The sequence below is a fragment of the Sycon ciliatum genome, chromosome 1, assembly GCF_964019385.1.
Source record: "Sycon ciliatum chromosome 1, ocSycCili1.1, whole genome shotgun sequence".
NCBI classification, from domain to species: domain Eukaryota; kingdom Metazoa; phylum Porifera; class Calcarea; order Leucosolenida; family Sycettidae; genus Sycon; species Sycon ciliatum.
Genome location: NC_088643.1, coordinates 77,648,954 through 77,668,387, shown reverse-complemented (window position 1 = coordinate 77,668,387; position 19,434 = coordinate 77,648,954). Strand labels below are relative to the sequence as shown.

Below are 19,434 nucleotides of genomic sequence, written 5' to 3'. Positions count from 1 at the left end.
AGGTATAGGAGAAAGCCAAAACAGCTCTCAACAAACAAAAGCTAAGGACGATGGAAAGAGAGCATGTCAAAGAGAAGACGAACAGTATGAAGTTCAAATGGTTTTGAACACTCGTACCACCAACTATACCACTGCACTTTCAATAAATCGTGACGCCATTTTGTTTTAACCCTTTAACGCATTCAAATGCAAAACTTCAAAAGATCGTAACTCAGTCCATCCAATCTCGCTCAAATCCAGTGATCGAAATATCCAGGGCGAAGGGAAAACTCTCACCTGTCGGGAGAAACAATCCGCGAAGCGCTGCAAGCAACAACGGGTCCTGAGATAAATCACTCGTAAGTTGAGCCGCGATCGCGGCAATTTCAAAAGCGCGCAGTGCGACTTTAGTATTGAGAATTTTGAGACTTTTCGTCACGCTGGTTTACTCGAATTTGCACGGGTTTCACTGTTGATATTGTCAAGAGTACACAGCGAAAAAATTGGAACTCCACGATCGAGCAAAATGAAATATCTGGAGCGGGACGCAATTGGACGCATTTGGGGCATTTTTCGTACTGTCGCTGCGATCTAGCGCTGGATAGACGGTGTGCTGGCTATCATGATCGACCTCATTGTCTTCCTCTCGCGGAGACCTTTCCAGGAAGCCCTAGATTGTGAGGATTGAGTGAGTAGAACTGAAGCTATGATCCAAGGAACACGAAAAAATGCAGAATTTTGAAATTTTCCTGTGGCTCTTAAAGGGTTAACATGAATATCGCGGATTCAGTGTTTTTTCCGCTTCTGTCTTGTGAGCATGCAGCATCACCCTCCTACTAGTCCTAGGCTATAGTGGCTGCAAAAATATTATTCCAAATCGACAAGAAGTGCTATGTATGGTCATTCAACAGCAGGTGTGTATATAACAGCCTCATTGAGCATCTGCCCTTATTTTTCGGATGTTATTTTATGCTCCTTCTCGACCTGATTATGCCAAAACGTATGCCTTCAATTATGCCTTCAGTCAAGAGATTAGTTGAAGTGTCCCATTAGAACGGTTTCTGTCATTTTAGAGTGTTTCAGTGGAATTGTCATGGCGATGACGACGTCCGATCAGATCGACCATCTCCACCTCTCCCATCGGATGAGGTTGTGGAGTTCCGTTTTTCTGAAGAGGCCAATAAGGCCACCTCTTCAGAAAAACGAAGCTCCAAAGAGTGACAATTCGAACGCGCCCTAAGTACCAGTGACTTGCATGCAGGTGATGACTGAGAGATTGGATAAAATAGTGCAACATAAATCAAGTGGTCCAGCACTTATTTATTTATTTATTTATTTATTTATTTATTCAACATCTCCTGGCCCGTCCGAAGACTGCCAATAAACATGAGAGGTCAGGTGATAGCCAACCAAGGCAAGCTAAAAAGGGAAAAAAAAAGAAAGATGCTGTCAGAGAGGGAAAGGAGATAGGGAGAGAAAAAGAAAGGGAGGCACATTAATAATACATGGGATCACTTCGGATGAGACAGTGTGGAAAGCTGGACTGTGAATTTCCTGATATCCTGGCATGTCTTAATGCTAGTAGGCAGGTTAGACCAAAGGGAGTATGCTGAGAAGAAAGGGGATTTCAAAAACAGAGAGGAACTAGCTCGGGGCAGTGATAAGGCATTGCGTGTTGGTCTAGTGGTAACAAACCAGTTGTACTTGGCAATATGTTTCGGGACTTGGGCTAGGAAGATTTTTTGCACAAGGATACAAAGATGCTGCTGATGTCGGGCAAGAAGAGGGTGCGTGGAAGCAAGTTTATAAAGACAAAGGGAGGCAAATGTTTGGTCTTTTCGAAACAGAATTTTCAGAAGCAAGCGTTGATGTACCTCCAGTCTGTGGAGTAAAGTCTGAGACAACCCGCACCAAGCTATATCGCAATAGTCAAATATAGGCAAAATGTACGACTTAAAGAACAATTCTCTGCAGTTATCATTCAAGTGTTGGCAGTGGGGTTGTAGCATACCTAAGGACGCACTCGCACGCTTGCACACAGACTGGACTTGTGGAGACCAGGAGAGTTGGCGGTCGAGAATAACGCCCAGGTGCTTGTGCTCGTTAACAACTTTAATAGGTGTACTATTTAGACCAGGAAAATACAGAAGTTGAGTGGGGGGCGAGGGAGAGAAGAACATGGCCTCGGTTTTGGCGAGGTTAGGCTTCAGTTTCCAGGTTTCCATCCATGTTACTGTAGCGTTGACCCCGGACTGCATGGAGGCCGTGAGGTTGTCTGCCGAGCTGTCGGAGCACATCAGAGCAGTGTCGTCAGCAAAAAGACTTACATTTGGTACAAGGGCTGGCAAGTCATTAACGTACAGTAGAAATAGGAGCGGCCCAAGTATGGACCCCTGGGGTACCCCAGACACGACTAGTAATGGGTCTGATAGGGAGGTAGATACTCTGACAGTCTGGTGGCGGCAGGAAAGATAGGATGAGAGCCATTGCAGGGCTGGACCGTGTACCAAGAAGACGGACTCTAGCTTTGCAAGCAGACCACGATGCCAGACGGTGTCGAAAGCTTTCGCTAGGTCAAAGAACACGATGCCAACATGCCGCCTGAGGTTCCGCTGGGTGTAGATGTCTTGTACTAGACGTGTTAGTTGGAAAGTTGTGGAGTCTCCACGGCAGAAACCGGATTGAGATGGTGAAAGCGCTGGGGTGACGTGGCAGTACAGAGACTCAAAGAAAATACGTTCACAGACCTTGGACACAGCGGGAAGGAGAGAGATTGGTCTGTAGTTGCCAGCCTGAGAGCGTTGGCCTTGCACAACCCCACAGCAAATTATGCAGCCGGATTGTACTACTACAACCGTGACCAACAGCAAAACTAGAATGCATAGCAGCAACAAAGAACAGAGCCTCGGAACCTCGCCATCAAGTTCCGGCTCACATACAAAAACCACAATTATAAATGTGGCATGCTCTCAAGAAAGGGTAGCTGGTTACACCACCAACAACGATGCGGACGCCACAACCACCACCACCACCAACAACAACAACAGCAACAACAGCAACAACAACAACAAAACCGAAGACAATCATTATCATTAATCAACAACAAATTTGCTCTTATACTTTATAGCATTATCTCAACAGCATAGACTGTGGAGCACACCGCCTGTGTCTCTTATCAGATCAGACCAGTGTGCAAAGCTGCATGCATGCCAGCACAGACAGATGCCTGGCCATGTGGCATGTGCACATACAGTACAATGGGAAATCCAGTGAGTCCATCATCCAGTGTCATCATCCAGTGTCAACATCTCAGTGTCAGTCATGGTAAGTACATATTACTGTGTAGGAGTCAATGACTAGGATTCGCCGTGCCTGCTTCTGGGAATGACCTGCACCACACACAGTGCAGCTGTACGGGGGCTATGTGTAGAGTACTACTACTAGTCAGCGCCGTGTCTGCTCTGCGTAGACAGCGTGACCATGATACTGTGCAGGCACACAGTACAGAGCATACATCACACAGCACACAGTACAGAGCATACATCACACAGCACACAGTACAGAGCATACATCACACAGCACACAGTACAGAGCATACATCACACAGCACACAGTACAGAGCATACATCACACAGCACACAGTACAGAGCATACATCACACAGCACACAGTACAGAGCATACACCACACAGCACACAGTACAGAGCATACACCACACAGCACAGAGCACATATCACTCATCGCTAGTCGTGTCAGAGCTGCGAGTTGGCGCCAGCGGGGACCTGGATCGGGACGGTGACTTCCAGCCACCAGTGAGCTCAGCGCTGCGGGATCGCGACCTAGATGCACGGCGATCCTGCAGTGGCACACACACCAACACCAAGAGAGTGTTAGGTGCCGAAGAACTGGGGGGGGGGGGGGGGGTCAGCCTCGTAGCCTAGACACCGTTCTTATTTTAATGTACAAATGGTCCGGATAACCGAGGTATGAGTGTGCTATGCACGTACTATGCACAGTTGAGCCACTGTGTTCACATTGGTATGCTACGCTTGGTGAAATTCTAGCCTGTTCGTTCATCGGCACTACGTTCTTCAGCACCCGGCAGTACTGTATTGCTGCAATATGACCTGTGCCACAGTGTTCAGTAGAGATATAAGTAAGTGATACCCATGTTGAATGTATGCCTATTGCACTCACACCGACCTTTGCAAACAACCCGGCAACGTCCACGACCCACTGCAGCGCAGACAGTAGCAATGTGTGCAGTAAACTAGGTAAGCGTCATCCAATGTGACAAGCAACAAAGCTGCAGAAGAACTAAGTCTATGCAGCCTACCACCTTAACACTCCAGGTACAATGTAACAACATTTCCATTCCTGCGTTAGTCCTCAGGCCGTCACACACCCCTTCACAAATACGAGTGGTGCTCAACCCGAGACTGTATAGTGCTGTTAACTCAGCCTAGATGTTCAAAGACTTGAAATACAAAAGGTGCCCCCCCCCCCCTCCCCACGCACGCACACATACACACACGCACACACACGCATGCATGCGCACACCAATGCTGGACATAACAAGTTACACGTACATGTAGGCCACTCTGTATTGCCAAGCCATGACCACTATCAACCCGGGCCACCAAAGTAAATTACAGTCGACTCCACTTATTACGAACTCGCATTGTCCATGTCCCTGTTTGAATCCATACATTTGACTTACACTGTCTGGATCCTGTTTCTTGGCTGGTGAAGACAAATTATCCGGCAATGGTTCTGGTGATTTTTGCTCCATATTGGGTTCCTGGGTATCAGCAGGTGGAGCACTGTCCAGTTTATCATCCATGCCATCACCTGATTCCAAACCTGGTGCTTTCCCAGTATCTTCCATCTTGTCGGCACCAAGCGGAGATTTAGACTCGGCTCTGGGGCTCTTTCGCAGCAGAGAGTCAGCTGACTCACCCTCCGGTGATGAGCTCTCGTCATACGGCACCAGAGACAGTTGACTGACTTTAGCTGCAGGAGTAGGTGAACTTCCCGTCGTGCTTTTCTCAATGCTCGCATTTGTTGGAGATTTGCCACCGGCTGCTGTGTCAGAAGTACCTGTAACACACTCCATGTCAGGAGCCGGGCTGGTGTCCACAGGAGCAGTTGTATCTGTTCTGATTGATGGTGCGGACTCTGTAACAATAGCCTCGGCCGCATCAACAGCAACATGTGGACTAAGCTCAGGCTGAGCGGTGACGTCAGACGCACTATGAGTCTGCTCTAGAGGGTCTTCATCCATTGCAGTACCCTCGGCGGCAGGTGGTTCTTCAGTAGTTGTAGATGAGGACTCCGTTGCTGCACTTGTAGATGCATGCCCACCGGCGGTGGTGGGTGATACGGCCTCCTGAACGTCAGCCGCCTCAAGACCGACGTCTTGGCCGACAGCGGGAGAAGACTGTGATGGGTCATCAACCGGTGGATTGTCTGCACCAGTTGTGCCCCCCTCCTTCTCATCACCTAGCATTAGACACTCAGGGCTATCAGGCTGCACCGGGTCAATGCCTAACGTACTGGCCTCTGTCTCCATGGTATCCTTGTCTTTACTGCTGGGTTGCTCGTTGTCTGCTGCATCGCCACTACAGCCATCCTGAGCCTTCTCTTCTTTGGGTACAGTTGGGTTATCTACCTCCATTGGTTCATCAGCACTGCTGTGAGACGCTGGATTCTTCTCTGTTGCTTCTGTGGCAGCAGCAGCATCGATCACTGGCGCATTCCCACCATCGGCATCATCCAGCTCTCTTGCCTGGTCAACTTCCTGTGAAGGTGCCCTCCCGTGGCTTTCAGCGGAGACTGGCGACTGCACCGAGGCTGCACTCTGTGCCAGCTCATCTTCAGCGGAGCTAGTGGGAACAGCCGCGCAGGACGACTCGCGATTGCTGGTGGTTTCCATGTCATCCGATGCACCGAGAATGGCTGCATCGGGGCCTTCATTCCCCGGTGTGTGCTGCTTCATGTCATCACCACTGTACGCCTATAGCATAGCCATGAGCGGTGGGAAATTCAATAAAAGCAAAACAAAAACAGATAAAAATCTTGTAGGACGCACCACGCAAAAACAGATTAAGTACTGGCACATACTCTTGAACAGGGCACTATCATAAAGACTGGGTTCTCAATCAAGTCAGTGCGAATGCTGCTCAATGAAGCCTGATTGTGTCAGCCAATGATACAGCGGGCGATTTGTAGCCCGACCTACGGACACTTAACTATGCACTGGTTCAGCCATGAGCATGACCGTCCTATCTTTCCAATCAGATTTCCAGTTCCTGGAGAAAACAGCGTCTGCAGCATGAACCTGTATAGTATAACCCAAGCTTGACCATAAGAGTGCATCTGGTACGCAGCAGACTCAACCAAGGACGTTCAGGTTCGTTGTAACTGTGAATGTCATACCGCAAGGCAATCACCAGACTGTCTTTGTTAGTTGAATGAGCTCCAAATTTAAGTGCACAGTGTATAGTCTTGACAGTCATAATACTGCCTGCCATGCAGTGTCCAGGGTTATAAGCCGAATAGGCTTCAATGGTCAAACACACAGGAAACAAAGCCGCGTTGTTACAATCCAATTCCAAACTTGGACACTAGTTAGAAAGATCTTACCACAGCAGGAGAGCAAGTGCCAGGGTCCTCATCAGCTGCAGTCAAGCCGGCATGTGAGCTATGACTGGCAACGTCCTCCGTGGGAGATGTGCCACTCACCCTGGTACTGCCGGTCAAAACATGTCCGGTGCTCTCCTGCGGTGACTCCAGTGGTGAAACACATCTCAGTGCTTCAGGCATGTTGTTCTCGGTTGTGGTGGTGGGGAGCGGTGGTGATACGCTTGGCACCTCTGGTACGGCGGACTCTGCTTTGGCTGCGTCACCGGCGTCGGATCCACTGCTAGTCGCCTCGCGTGAGTGTGGCCTATCAGAAGATGCCGATTTATCTGATTGTGCCATTGGAGCTTCGCTATCGTCAGTAGCAGTTGATGCATCCTCAGCAGTGGAACCTTTTTTTTCCGAAATCAGCACACGCACAAAAACAGATATCCCACGTCACCAACCTGGGCTTGGTCACACATCGCTTTGATGGATCAGCAACGCAGTGTTGACCTTTCAGGGAAATCACAAAAAGGGCTGCTGCTTCAAGTCAGGGGGGGGGGGGGGGGCAGAGTGCAAGTGGACTCAAGGCGTCAAAGCACGCTATGCCTATTGTCTCTACTTGCACATAGTGGCAGTCTCCTCCATCATGAAGGTATGCTTTTCAGACTCGCCTAGCCTCCTAAATCAATTGAACGAGGATGACATGCATAGCGAACACGGTCACAAGAAAGTGTCACTACAAAGAGATCTGTGGTAGGTTGCATCTTAGAAACTCACCGACGTACATTATTGCCATCCAACAAAACACCAGACATTGAACACTCGCGCATACTGCACAGTTACTGCAATCCGTTTTAGGGCGTGCCTTCAGTTTTATATGAGGTGTAACCCCTTCCCAGTGAAGCACAATTCCGAAACACGCATTGCACCACTCTAAACAAGTACCGGAAACGCCAACGTAATCATATAGCGTTAGTAGCGCGTGTCAGGCTTGTTGGACTTGAAACATGGATAAATGGGGATTGGACAAACACATGAAAAAGATGCCCTTACAGCGTCGACGGTATAATTATGTGTAAAGAGTATCCCACAATTTAGAGTTGAAGTGAGAGCCTCGGCAGCAGCAGCAGCAAAACATACTTATATTATAAGTACATGTACATAAATGCATCGGAACGCACAAGTCCTCACAACTAGAGGGCCGTGAGTACAATGATGTCATCCGATCAAGACACATTGTTCTTCAACCCAACACACGGCAATCTAATCCTCGCGGAATGCATGTCACAAACCATCGTCAAGCATGCACCGGGATTGGCCAATGCATGTGGAAACAAGTCCGTGCTTACTTGACTGTTGTGTTTCTTGCTGTTCAGGTGTGCATGTAGCATCCCTGTCGTCCGAGATGCTACTGAGCGAGGGCTGCGCCGTATGCTCAGCCACGTCCAGCATCGAGGTGCTTTCGCTGCTCCGGGTCCTTTTGCTGGTGTCTGGATCTTCAACGGTCCTTATTTGCTCCGACTCATCGGGTGTAAGGACGATATCTCCAGCATCAGTGATGTCCTCACCAATGGTGGCGCCTTGAGTTGATGTCAAGTCTGCAATATCTTGGTCTTTTGAGACCTCCGCCAGCTGTTCTTCAGTGAGTGGTGGAGAGCTAGGACTTTGAGAAGTGGCTGCAGTAACCTGTAGCCCCGTATCTTCACTTACAGTGGCCTCCGCAATGGGGTCATCCTCTATTTGCTCTGGCTGACACGCTGATTGTTGACAAGCATCCATAGGAATGCTTTCACTCATATCCATTGCAGGTGCATCATCCAGTGGACTCCGTTGCCGGTCTTCACACGGGGGTTCTGGATCCGTATTCGAAGTATCCGTTACATGTGCAGCACCATGTCCAGACGTACAGCTCTCCACCGCAGGTGGAGAACCGGCTGGATGTTGCAAACTCTCATCACCCACATCCATGGAATTGTCTGAGCATGCTTCGTTAGACACAGCCATATCCGCAGTGTTTTCACTGACGCTGGCTGCGGGTAAGTCCTCTAACAATGTTGAAACTGGCCACTCATCGGTGTCCATCGGCTCGTCTTCCGGGATGTTACCAGAACCAGAAGGTCTACTTTGAGCTTCGTCCTCTTTGATCAAAGAGCTGTTGTCGCTGTGTTGGCTGTCAATGGCCGGGGCGTCTTGGCTATCGCTGGCTGAGCTGACTTGGCTTTGCATGACAGAGCCTGTCTGGCCGGCTACGGCTGACCTGTCCTCGCCGAAGCTTCGATCAGATAGAGCTGAGAGTGCAGATTCCACAGATGTGTGAGATTGCGAAGCACTAAACGGAATGAGTTCCGAACTGTCGGCCAGTGACAGTGGTATGCTAGCACTTGTGGCTTGACTGCTGTCACCAACACCAATACTAATGCCGCTACTTTCATGCAGGGTCATCGGTTTCGTTACAGTGGAGCTAGTAATATCTGGGGTTGGCAGTAGGGAGACAATTTGAGACGTAGCTCCTCCAGGCTGCGGCACAGCCGGAGGAGATTCGGACGGCTGCGGATGGGCCGAGTCATCGACGTTGGCCATCTCCACAGACTCACTGCCTTGCTGGTCAAGAGATGGGTGGCTAAGTATGGGGTTCATGGTGTATGTGGATGTATAACTGATAGTGCCCGATACCACACCGAGTCGGTCTTGCTTCTGAGAGATCACAGCAACAGGCACAAGCAACAGTCACTCAAAAAGTGAGGACCTGATACTGAAGAAAGGCAGAATGAAAAGAATGAAAGCGAGAAAATCGAGAAGCCTGCTTGTTGGAAGTCTAATACCACATGTGAAGGACGTGAAGCTAGCCATGTGTACATGTACCTGCTATAAATATGCTTATATGCCTTATGGTAGGGATACCAGCGAATGCACTACGCAGGCCACTGCACAGGTGATCACGTGCACATCTAGACGTGGTCAACAAGCCGTGACCACCCACACCCGAAAGGAATCGCAAGTAAATCAGGATGGAAAAGAAGGACAGAATAGCAAAGAAGTGTCTGAGGAAGACCAGCTAGAGGCGAGTTACTTCGTAGCTTCCCTCTACGACGTTGGGCGATGGCTACAAAGGTTACTACGAATATAAGTCGACCTACTCTTATAACGATAACCCCTATAACGATATTACCCTTATAACGATATTTTTCTGCCAAACCAAATCACTCCATTGACTTTTGTATACAACGCCTTACCCTTATAACAATATTGCTATGACGATATTACCCCTATAACAATATAAAATGGGCTGACCAATCAACATTTTCCATTTTATAACAATATTCAGCAGGGGATATGTAGAGTCCACTGTCAAGGTAGGGCAAGCTTCACTTGATAAGTCGCTGGGACATGACGAAATGCGATGAGGGCACCAGTGGGTACCTTGCTGTGTACGTAATGTGCATGTACATACGCTTTTGACACTATGAAGAGTGTAAAAAATGAACTACAGTCAACTTCGCTTATAACGACACTCGGCGGGGCATCAAAAAAGTGTCCTTATTCGCGAAGTGTCGTTATACCCGAAGTCTCATTATATGTATTACAGTTGGAAGGGACTTTGCTCTGGGCATGGAAATGCTGTCGTTATTCGCGAATTGTCGTTATATCCGAAGTCGTTATTAGCGAAGTTGACTGTAAATTCATGCATTATGACGTAGGTGTATGAAATGAACCAGTTACCCCTGTAACAATATTACCCTTATAACAATATTTCTTGGTCAGACGAAAATATCGTTATAAGGGTAGGTCGACTGTATTCGTTTGTTACACTGTTCTCAACGTCGTCCACAGGTTTTGCAAGGCACTTTCTTCCAGCTCAAAAATGGATGATCGTCAGCTAGATGTTGTAGTACATCGGCTGGTACCTGGCAAAATCTAAACAGGGAAATCCCCTTTTGAAGACGTCATTGAATTGGTCAGACCATGTGGACTACACGTGCCAAGATTGGAGGAAATCCACCGAGGCTTTCGCGAAAATAATCGGAAAAAAACTTGGGCACCATGTCCCACGCGTGGTACTTTTGAAGTTAGTTGTATGACAGTGACAATACTACTTGTTCTCGCATCAAGGACCTTCGCTCATTCTTAGTAGTTTCTGGTCATGGCTGTCTAGACTAGTCGGAATTGGGGCCCAAGTCTTGGAAACCTGCTTGGCATAGCTAGAGCAAAATCAACAAGTTTCAGACGCAACCAAAGGTCACCAGGTGGCCTATTCGCAAGGAAGTACGAGTACTGTTCTTTGTTGCAAACATTGCTCCGTCCAGCTACAAACGTCTTCTTCCTTTACCATGTCTTTGCTTAAGAACTTTTACCAGTCATAGGTGCCTAAGAATATTAGCTCCTGATATCCCCTTTCCTGAACGAATCGAGCTCAAACAAACCAATAAACAGCCTTCTTGTCGAGTGTCAATTTTAATATTTACTCCTGGCCGGTCTGCGCTGAGCCTGACCAGCGACCTGATATCTGCGATCGCCATTTTTTCTTGTCGGCCGTGCGCCTCGTAGATTTTTGTATGAGGTAAGATATGTGCGAACACGCTGCGCAATGCGTTCGCTGATGTCCCTACTTATGGAGTAGTTCAGGCCCATTAAGCAGCAGGAGCAGCAGCAGTCCAAAAGTTCATTATTCTTCTAGAGGTTCTCACCTGCTGGTCACTGGGAGGCAGGTCATTCTCAGAATCGGGTACTGTGGAAACAATAAAACAACACAGCGAAACACAGCACCGGATCGACTCAAGCAACAGAAACAGTACGAACAGATGGAGGCAACGTTATTTGTACAGACTCTGTCACTCAGAATGTGCAGCCACTGATAGGCCATGGAAGCAATGCAGACATCAGATGCCTGTACCATCACTAGCTGTGTGGGCACACTACCAATGATTGCAGAAGAAAAGTCCACCAAGTTGCCCGGCTAGTGTACAGCTCATACAACAACAAAAAGAACACTATGGCGGTTGCTGCAAGCGGAAAACACGAAAGAAAGTTTTCCGTTCGGGAGTTCAGGAATTCAGGTAGGAAATTCATTGCCCTTACCTGGCACCCATTTGTAGACTTTCAGAGTTGTACCTGGCTGCCCACAGTCTGTCCATCGCTTCTCCCTGGGCAGTAGCACACCAGAGACAGCATCCAGAGATGTACACAAATGCAGGCCTTGAAGAGTCATTCTGCATGGCACCATGTCCATGATCTATTTAACACGCGATCTCTCAGCCCAAGGCAAACTTTTTCAAGTCACGGGCATGGCAACAGTAAACAGTCTTTTGGAGCCATTTGGCTCGATGACACCATCGTACGTAGCCAGTGATCAAGAGTGCAACAAACTTGTACATCGCAGCTACGGTAGTCAAAGCACAGCAATAGATGCCGGCATATTATACATCCGGAACCCCATGAACTGCCACATAGCAGTATCTACGCGATAAGTGCGGAAATGCACATGGGCTTAATCATACTTCCACAAAAAACGACGCAATAGAAATAGAGCTGCGAACCCATTCCAGCTCAACTTACAACTTACACTCTCTTGTAATTTTGCCGACGGTTTACTACCAAATTTGAGCGATATGCAACTACAAGATGCATGCCGATTTTCTTTGCATAGAGCTGCTCATCTCTGGGGGTAAATCTCGACCCAAAACAAGAGAGGCCACAGAAGCTTCACGTAGACACCTGCTCTTCACGTGATTTCTGTATCATCAGACTATGCTTCACATGAAGCAGAACCTCTCTTTTATGATCATGGTGCTGACCACATTTACCCTGAATGGTAGCTAAACCGACACACACATACACACACAACCACCAATCTTGGCTTTTTCTGGCTAGATAAAAGTAGCCGGAGCATGTGTGTGTGTGTGTGTGTGTGTGTGTGTGTGTGCGTGTGTGTGTGTGTGTGTGTGTGTGTGTGTGTGTGTGTGTGTGTGCGTGTGTGGTGTGTTGAGGGGGGATTCCGCAGGGGTGAAATTTGCAGGAAAAGGGTAACTTTTATTCGAATTGCACTCTGGGTCATATCGAGAGCGATGGTTGATGGGTGAAAGATACTACTGATGCAGTAAAGTAGAGTTGCATGTACAAGACCGGTTAGTGATACAATGACATGCATTCGTAACTGGACTGTTCCTCCAGGAAATCGTGATTCCAGGGATGCAACACATTTTGCAGTTTTGGCCCAAGAATCAAGAACACCATTACACCATATTGCACAGTACTGCGTACTGCTCAGAAGCGGCATAACACCCTGACACACTTCCCCATCGGCATAACACCCTGACACACTTCCCCATCGGCATAACACCCTGACACACTTCCCCATCGGCATAACACCCTGACACACTTCCCCATCGGCATAACACCCTGACACACTTCCCCATCGGCATAACACCCTGACACACTTCCCCATCGGCATAACACCCTGACACACTTCCCCATCGGCATAACACCCTGACACACTTCCCCATCGGCATAACACCCTGACACACTTCCCCATCGGCATAACACCCTGACACACTTCCCCATCGGCATAACACCCTGACACACTTCCCCATCGGCATAACACCCTGACACACTTCCCCATCGGCATAACACCCTGACACACTTCCCCATCGGCATAACACCCTGACACACTTCCCCATCGGCATAACACCCTGACACACTTCCCCATCGGCATAACACCCTGACACACTTCCCCATCGGCATAACACCCTGACACACTTCCCCATCGGCATAACACCCTGACACACTTCCCCATCGGCATAACACCCTGACACACTTCCCCATCGGCATAACACCCTGACACACTTCCCCATCGGCATAACACCCTGACACACTTCCCCATCGGCATAACACCCTGACACACTTCCCCATCGGCATAACACCCTGACACACTTCCCCATCGGCATAACACCCTGACACACTTCCCCATCGGCATAACACCCTGACACACTTCCCCATCGGCATAACACCCTACCACGTTCCCCATCTTTTCCGTATTATCTAGCTACACCCACACTTTTCGCCGCATTTTTTATATTGTTTTCTGCCGCAATTAATTATTTCTTGTGCACGGTTTTCGAGAATTATTCCGCAAATAATTCCCGCAGGGACAGACTAGAGTGCTTGGCATTGCAACGTCCGACTAACTACGGATAGGGTCCAGCGGATAATGCTCCGAAAATGCTCGTATAATGCTAACCATAATGCTTCAGGAATGGATATAATGCTCTTGGTTTGGGACAAAAATGAAAAAAAAGTCTGCACATCGTCAAACTTATAGGAAATTGTGCATATCGTCGATCTGCATCTGAAGTTGCCACCTTATCTCTCACACGCTCCACTGCTTCTTAACACTATAAGACTTCTCCATTGGCTGATCTCCATTCCAACTTTGATGTGGCAGAATAGTCGGAATAGTCACAGCAGAATAGTCGGTGTATCATATCTTTCCACTAAATATCCATGTAGTGAGAGATGAAACCATTATGGCAGGTAGTCATTCATTGTTGGGATGAAGTTTATCTTGGCAAATACTACTCCTGCCTGCAGACAAGCTGTCACTGCTTCCACTCTGTGAATAATGTCTTCTTCTGAAACACTAGACGTGAGGCCAACTCCTGAGATCCGATCTCAGATCGAGATCCCTCCCATTTGCGGAAATCCTGAAAACACGTGGCCAGAAGTTATTTTGCCACCAGTCTACATGCTTTGCTTGTGCTCTCATCTTCTCCTTGAGAAGGTGTGTAGACGTATGGTTTGCCACAATACTCTTCTTTTCTGATAGCATTTGACTGTAGGCTTGGCATTACAACAGTCCACAACTACTGGAAATATACAAAATTTCGGCGCTGCAAAATTTCGGCACTTCACGATTTTTGACATTTCGGCGGCGATTTATTTTCGGCGTGGGGTACAGGGCATGGTATAGTGCGACAGATGCTGTGAAAAATTTCATCGGTGTTTTAATTTAGGCGTTTCGGGTCGGTGCCGAATATAGCCGAAATAATTAAATAGCTGCCGAAAATTTGTATATTTACAGTACATGTATACGTGCTTCATCAGGAAAGTAAGACTAGCGCTGCTGAGCGCTCCAATCGACTTGGTACTGCGTCCATGAGAAATTCTAGTTCTTTTCCAGCCTCCTGAGCTGGACTCGGCAAAGGCAGTTCTTTTGGAGCGAGCTCTTTCTGTTTATAGCCGTTCCTTCATCCTAGTCCAAATTTTATCAATGCATCAGTGTCTACTTCAGTATCGCTAGAGATGCTGTCGCCAGAGCCTATGGCACAACGAGAAAACTCTTCTTCGTCTGTTTGATATTCACTTTGCGTATGCCTCCTACTCCTACTCTACTCTATGCTCTCCATTATTCTAAAAGAAACCTGGTAAATCATTTCTCCGGATTTGTGTAACTGCCTCGGTTGGGCATGCATGCATGCGTCATGGCTTGTATGCATTTACCTGACCACATCGCGCGCTACATAACGTTTTATCAAGAGTACAGTCATGTACTCTTGGTTTCATGAAGCGATGGGCCAGGTAAATGTAGCATTATAGTGCTAAAGGTGTTACGTGTCTACACAATCACAAAGTCATGTGCCGGTACAATGCATAAGGTCTGGTTGCACCTCATGATCATCGTAGCCGATTGTTGCCAAAAGGACAAAAATCTGGGATTTCCCGATATTATACAGTATGAAACTGGTTACGCCGCTCAAACCTCACATAATGCTCGTTTTGTTCCTTTCTAATGCTCTGATGCTCGGATAGTCTTATAATGCCGAATATAATGCCGGCATTATCCGCTGGACCCTAACTGCGGAGAATGTACTACCATTGCAAAAATCCAGCCGCAGTTTACTCTTCTTGTGTATTGGCACCCACTTGTAGCTGGAGGTCAGGGTAGAATGTCTCCAAGCACATCCGATTCACAGGCCACAGTACCCAGTTCGGCCCGGCCGGTTGGGCCTTGTTATTTCGAAAAAGCTAACCCACCCCAACTATTGAAACGCGGGTTTTTCATCAATAGTGCTTCCGATCCAGGATTCTATGTATTTGGCTAGACCATCTGAAATCCCGGTGCTACGGCCCTGATTCACTATCTTCACGTAAAAAGGAAAAACGCTTCACGTGCCAACGGTCCACACTGCCCCGCATGCACACTCAGTAATAATGAGTTGTTTGAATGGAATACTTCGGCTTACCAGCGTCGCACTCGCTGGAAAGCCTGCATGACGCGGCGGATATCATCTTTAGCTCGGCTACGCGTCTCGAAGCGGCCACGCTGAGGAGTCGACTCTCCACTAGCGCCAGTGGCTGTGGTAGCAGCAACTCCCGCTGCTCTGCGAGCGTGCAGCATCTTGGCTCTTTATCTTCTTCGTTCACTGTCGCCACACGCAGAGCTGAGTCGCTGAGTCGCAGTTGAATGCTACACCTGCTGCCGGCCAGGTCGGTCACTCAAACTAAACCTAACTCAACGCCAGCTCGTCGAATGATGGGCATGGACGGTGAGCTGGAGTTTGCGGCAATGGTGAACTGCCTGTTGGATTGTAGCGGCCAGGCCATTGACCTCCACGACTGCGATACAACGCAGATCTGCGAAACAACAATAAACATGATAAACTCACACATGTACAGTCACAGCGCTCAGCACAAGTACAAGCACCTATACAATCAGTCATGTACTACTTTTTCTTTTTTTTTATACAAGCGCCTACCTGACTAGACTATGTACGTGGAACTGTACATGACTGTATGTCATGTACAGTTGTGGACATGGAAATCCTGTCGCGCGTCTAGGGCAGTAGGGGCCCCAGGGTGCTGGCCATGCAGCCGTGGATAACGGTAATCGTCGGGGACTATTCGCGGTACACATTTTATGCGATGCAGCGCGCGCGCTAGTCGCATCGGATCAACATGTGCCCTGCACGCAGCGTTCTGAACGCGCTGAGGGCGCCGGCGCGGCCCCGGTCAATCGACCGGATTTCCATGTCCCGATCCCCCCGGCGCGGCGGCCAAGCTGACCTACCAGGCAGCCTGGCCTGGCAAACATCAATCATAGATTCATACTACTATGTGCAGGACTCAGACATTCCTTGGGCCCGCCACTTTTTACGGCAAAACCATCGATTGTTATTCAGATTCACACTCCTGACCTATTCTGCTTCGATAGCACATCTATTGTGGAAGATATCCTTTTAGTAGTCTAGATACAGTGCAACGAGTGTTAGTTTCCAAGATCTTTACAAGACTGGCGAACACTAAATGTCATGAAGAAAGTGAAGAGAAAGGAGGTTTATATAGGAAAGAGATTGTGATAGAAGACTGTGCAATGAAGTTTGTTGTTTTGTTAGATATCTGACGTGTGCTGTTTGGAAGAAGTGTTTGGATGCAAACAGAACTTACAAGAGATGAGTAAAGACTACTTTTCTACAATAGCGTTGTAGGCGAGGAGTGCGTAACATCAAAAGATGTCGTAATGTGTATTGGAACTATGCTAGCCAAACATTACGTAATTATTATGGTAGCGAAGTACGTGTAGTAGGTATTACAATGTGTGCGAGAGTATGGTGAATCAGTGTTTGTGATGATGAGGAAAATATGACGTGTACATGCAAACAAATGATGATGTCATGATGCGAGAACGTCAGAGACGCTACAGAGCTCCCCTCCTAGTGAATGAGTAATGAGCGATAACTAGCGCGATAAAGTGAGAGCAAGCAAATGGGATAAGCGAGAGAGTGTCAGAAATAGGCGGGAAATCTGACTTGACGACCAGCTCGTGTTTGGCGTGGCGGAGGCACGTCGAATGCGAGCGATGGCGTCGGCTTGGTCGGATGGCAATGGTCGACAGACTGGTTGTCATGGAATGCGGGTTTGAGTCGGTCGATGGATACTGTGTCGGAGCGGCCGTTGAGGTCGAGGCGGAAGTACTTATCATGACGTTCCAGGACTCGGTGTGGACCAGTGTAAGGACGTTGGAGGGGCGTTCGTGTTGCATCTGTGCGAATGAAGACATGAGAGCATGTCGAGAGGTCAGCTGGAATGAACGGATGCTGGGTGGGTGGCTTGCGGGGTTGTGTAGGGCGGAGCTCGGACATGGCTTGTTTGAGGCGGCTGACATAGGACGTCGGATCCGGAAATGGCTCAGGCTCGTCAGTGAGGAAATCACTTGGCAGGCGGAGGTGGCAACCGTAGACCATTTCTGCAACTGAGCAGTTGAGGTCAGCCTTCAGGGAGGAGCGAATGCCGAGCAGGACTAGTGGCAGATGTTCCGTCCAGCGCTGTGGATTGTCGGAAGCTCGGAGTGCAGCTTTCAGTTGTCTGTGAAAGCGCTCTACCATGCCGTTGGCAGCCGGGTGGTAAGCCGTTGTGCGAATGCGAGATGTGCCAAGTAGTGACATGAGCGATGACCACAGGGATGACTCAAATTGGGCACCTCGGTCGGTTGTGAGCACAGTGGGAACACCAAATCGGGCGACCCAGGTGGCAACAAACTGGCGAGCGACGGTTTCGGCTGTAATGTCGGGAATAGGTACTGCTTCGGGCCAGCGAGTAAAGCGATCTACCATCGTCAAGAGGTAGCGAGACTCACTAGAAGATGGAAGCGGGCCTACGATGTCGACATGGACATGGGAGAAACGGGCATCAGGTTGCTTGAATGCACTCACGGGAGATGTGGTGTGGCGCTGAACTTTAGACTGCTGACAAGCGTGGCAGGTACGACACCACTCACTAATATCCTTGTTCATCGCCGGCCAGACGTAGCGAGCTGTAATCAGGTGCCTGGTAGCGCGGGTACCAGGGTGGGAGAGGCCGTGAAGCGAATTGAAAACAGCACGGCGCAGCTTGGCAGGTACATACGGGCGGGCAGACGCAGTAGAGGTGTCACAGATGAGCGAGTGATCAGTCATGGGCAGAGCTATAGATTGCCAGCATAGCGAAGTGGATGGATCCTTACCAGGACTGGGCAAGTCTGGATCATCTTGTTGAGCGGCGGCAAAGGAAGCTGTGTCAATGGCAGTGATGGCAGAGACGGGCTCATCGGGTAGGTGGCATCGTGACAGTGCATCAGCGGCAGCATTCTGAGAACCCTTGACATGACGAATATCTGTCGTGAACTCAGCAATGTACGACAAATGGCGCTGTTGACGCGGGCTGTGGGTCTGTGAACGGCTGTGGATGGCATGTGTCAGAGGCTTGTGATCGGTGCACACATGGAAGACACGCCCTTCCAGGAAGTGTCGGAAATGCTTAATGGCTAGGTAAATAGCGAGGAGCTCTCGACAGAAGGTGCTGTAGCGTGTCTCAGCAGGCTTTAACTTGCGTGAAAAGAAGGCAACAGGATAACACTCACCATCTAGCTCTTGTTGGAGGACGGCACCAACAGCAATGTCTGAAGCGTCGACCATCAAGCTGTAGGCGGCATCCGGGCGAGGATGGTGAAGTGTGATGGCCTCAGTGAACGCAGCTTTGACATCATTGAAAGCAGCGATGGCCGAGTCGGACCAGACGAGCGCGCCTTTGGTGCGGTGGCGTTTCTCAAGCATAGCGTGCAGAGGTGCGAGCTTAGCAGCAAGATGTGGCTGAAATCGGTGATAGAACGTGACGAAGCCGATGAACTCACGGAGCTTACGAACACTAGCTGGCTGTGGGAATTCACGAATGGCGGTCATGCGAGCGTCGAGAGGTCGGATACCTGAGGCAGTCACGTGATGTCCCAGGAAGTCAAGCTCATCCTGGCCGAACTGCGACTGCCGGACGTTGATCAAGATGCCATGTGAAGCAAGGCGGGAGA

At 48.8% G+C, this 19,434-nt stretch overlaps 1 protein-coding gene across 1 annotated transcript; it reads right to left on the bottom strand.

Moving 5' to 3' along the window:
• Positions 1-1,241: 1,241 nt before the first annotated feature.
• LOC135805605 (mucin-2-like) lies at positions 1,242-16,268 on the bottom strand. The gene is made up of 8 exons (XM_065319668.1): positions 15,842-16,268; positions 11,682-11,746; positions 11,291-11,331; positions 7,955-9,299; positions 6,624-7,012; positions 4,699-5,994; positions 2,786-3,834; positions 1,242-1,294 (listed from the first exon to the last, which is right to left on the bottom strand). The coding sequence occupies exons 1-7, from the start codon at positions 15,994-15,996 to the stop codon at positions 3,712-3,714; spliced, it is 3,414 nt and encodes a 1,137-aa protein (XP_065175740.1). The 5' UTR covers positions 15,997-16,268; the 3' UTR covers positions 1,242-1,294; positions 2,786-3,711.
• Between the last annotated feature and the right edge of the window lie 3,166 nt (positions 16,269-19,434).

Excerpts from the sequence above, each read along its gene's own strand:
- LOC135805605 (XM_065319668.1), bottom strand. The coding sequence starts at position 15,996 with ATGCTGCACGCTCGCAGAGCAGCGGGAGTTGCTGCTACCACAGCCACT. Across the intron at positions 7,013-7,954 it reads GCAAGAAACACAACAGTCAA|GTTCCACTGCTGAGGATGCA; the intron begins GTAAGCACGGAC and ends CGGAAAAAAAAG. Across the intron at positions 3,835-4,698 it reads AGAAACAGGATCCAGACAGT|GATCGCCGTGCATCTAGGTC; the intron begins GTAAGTCAAATG and ends GTGCCACTGCAG.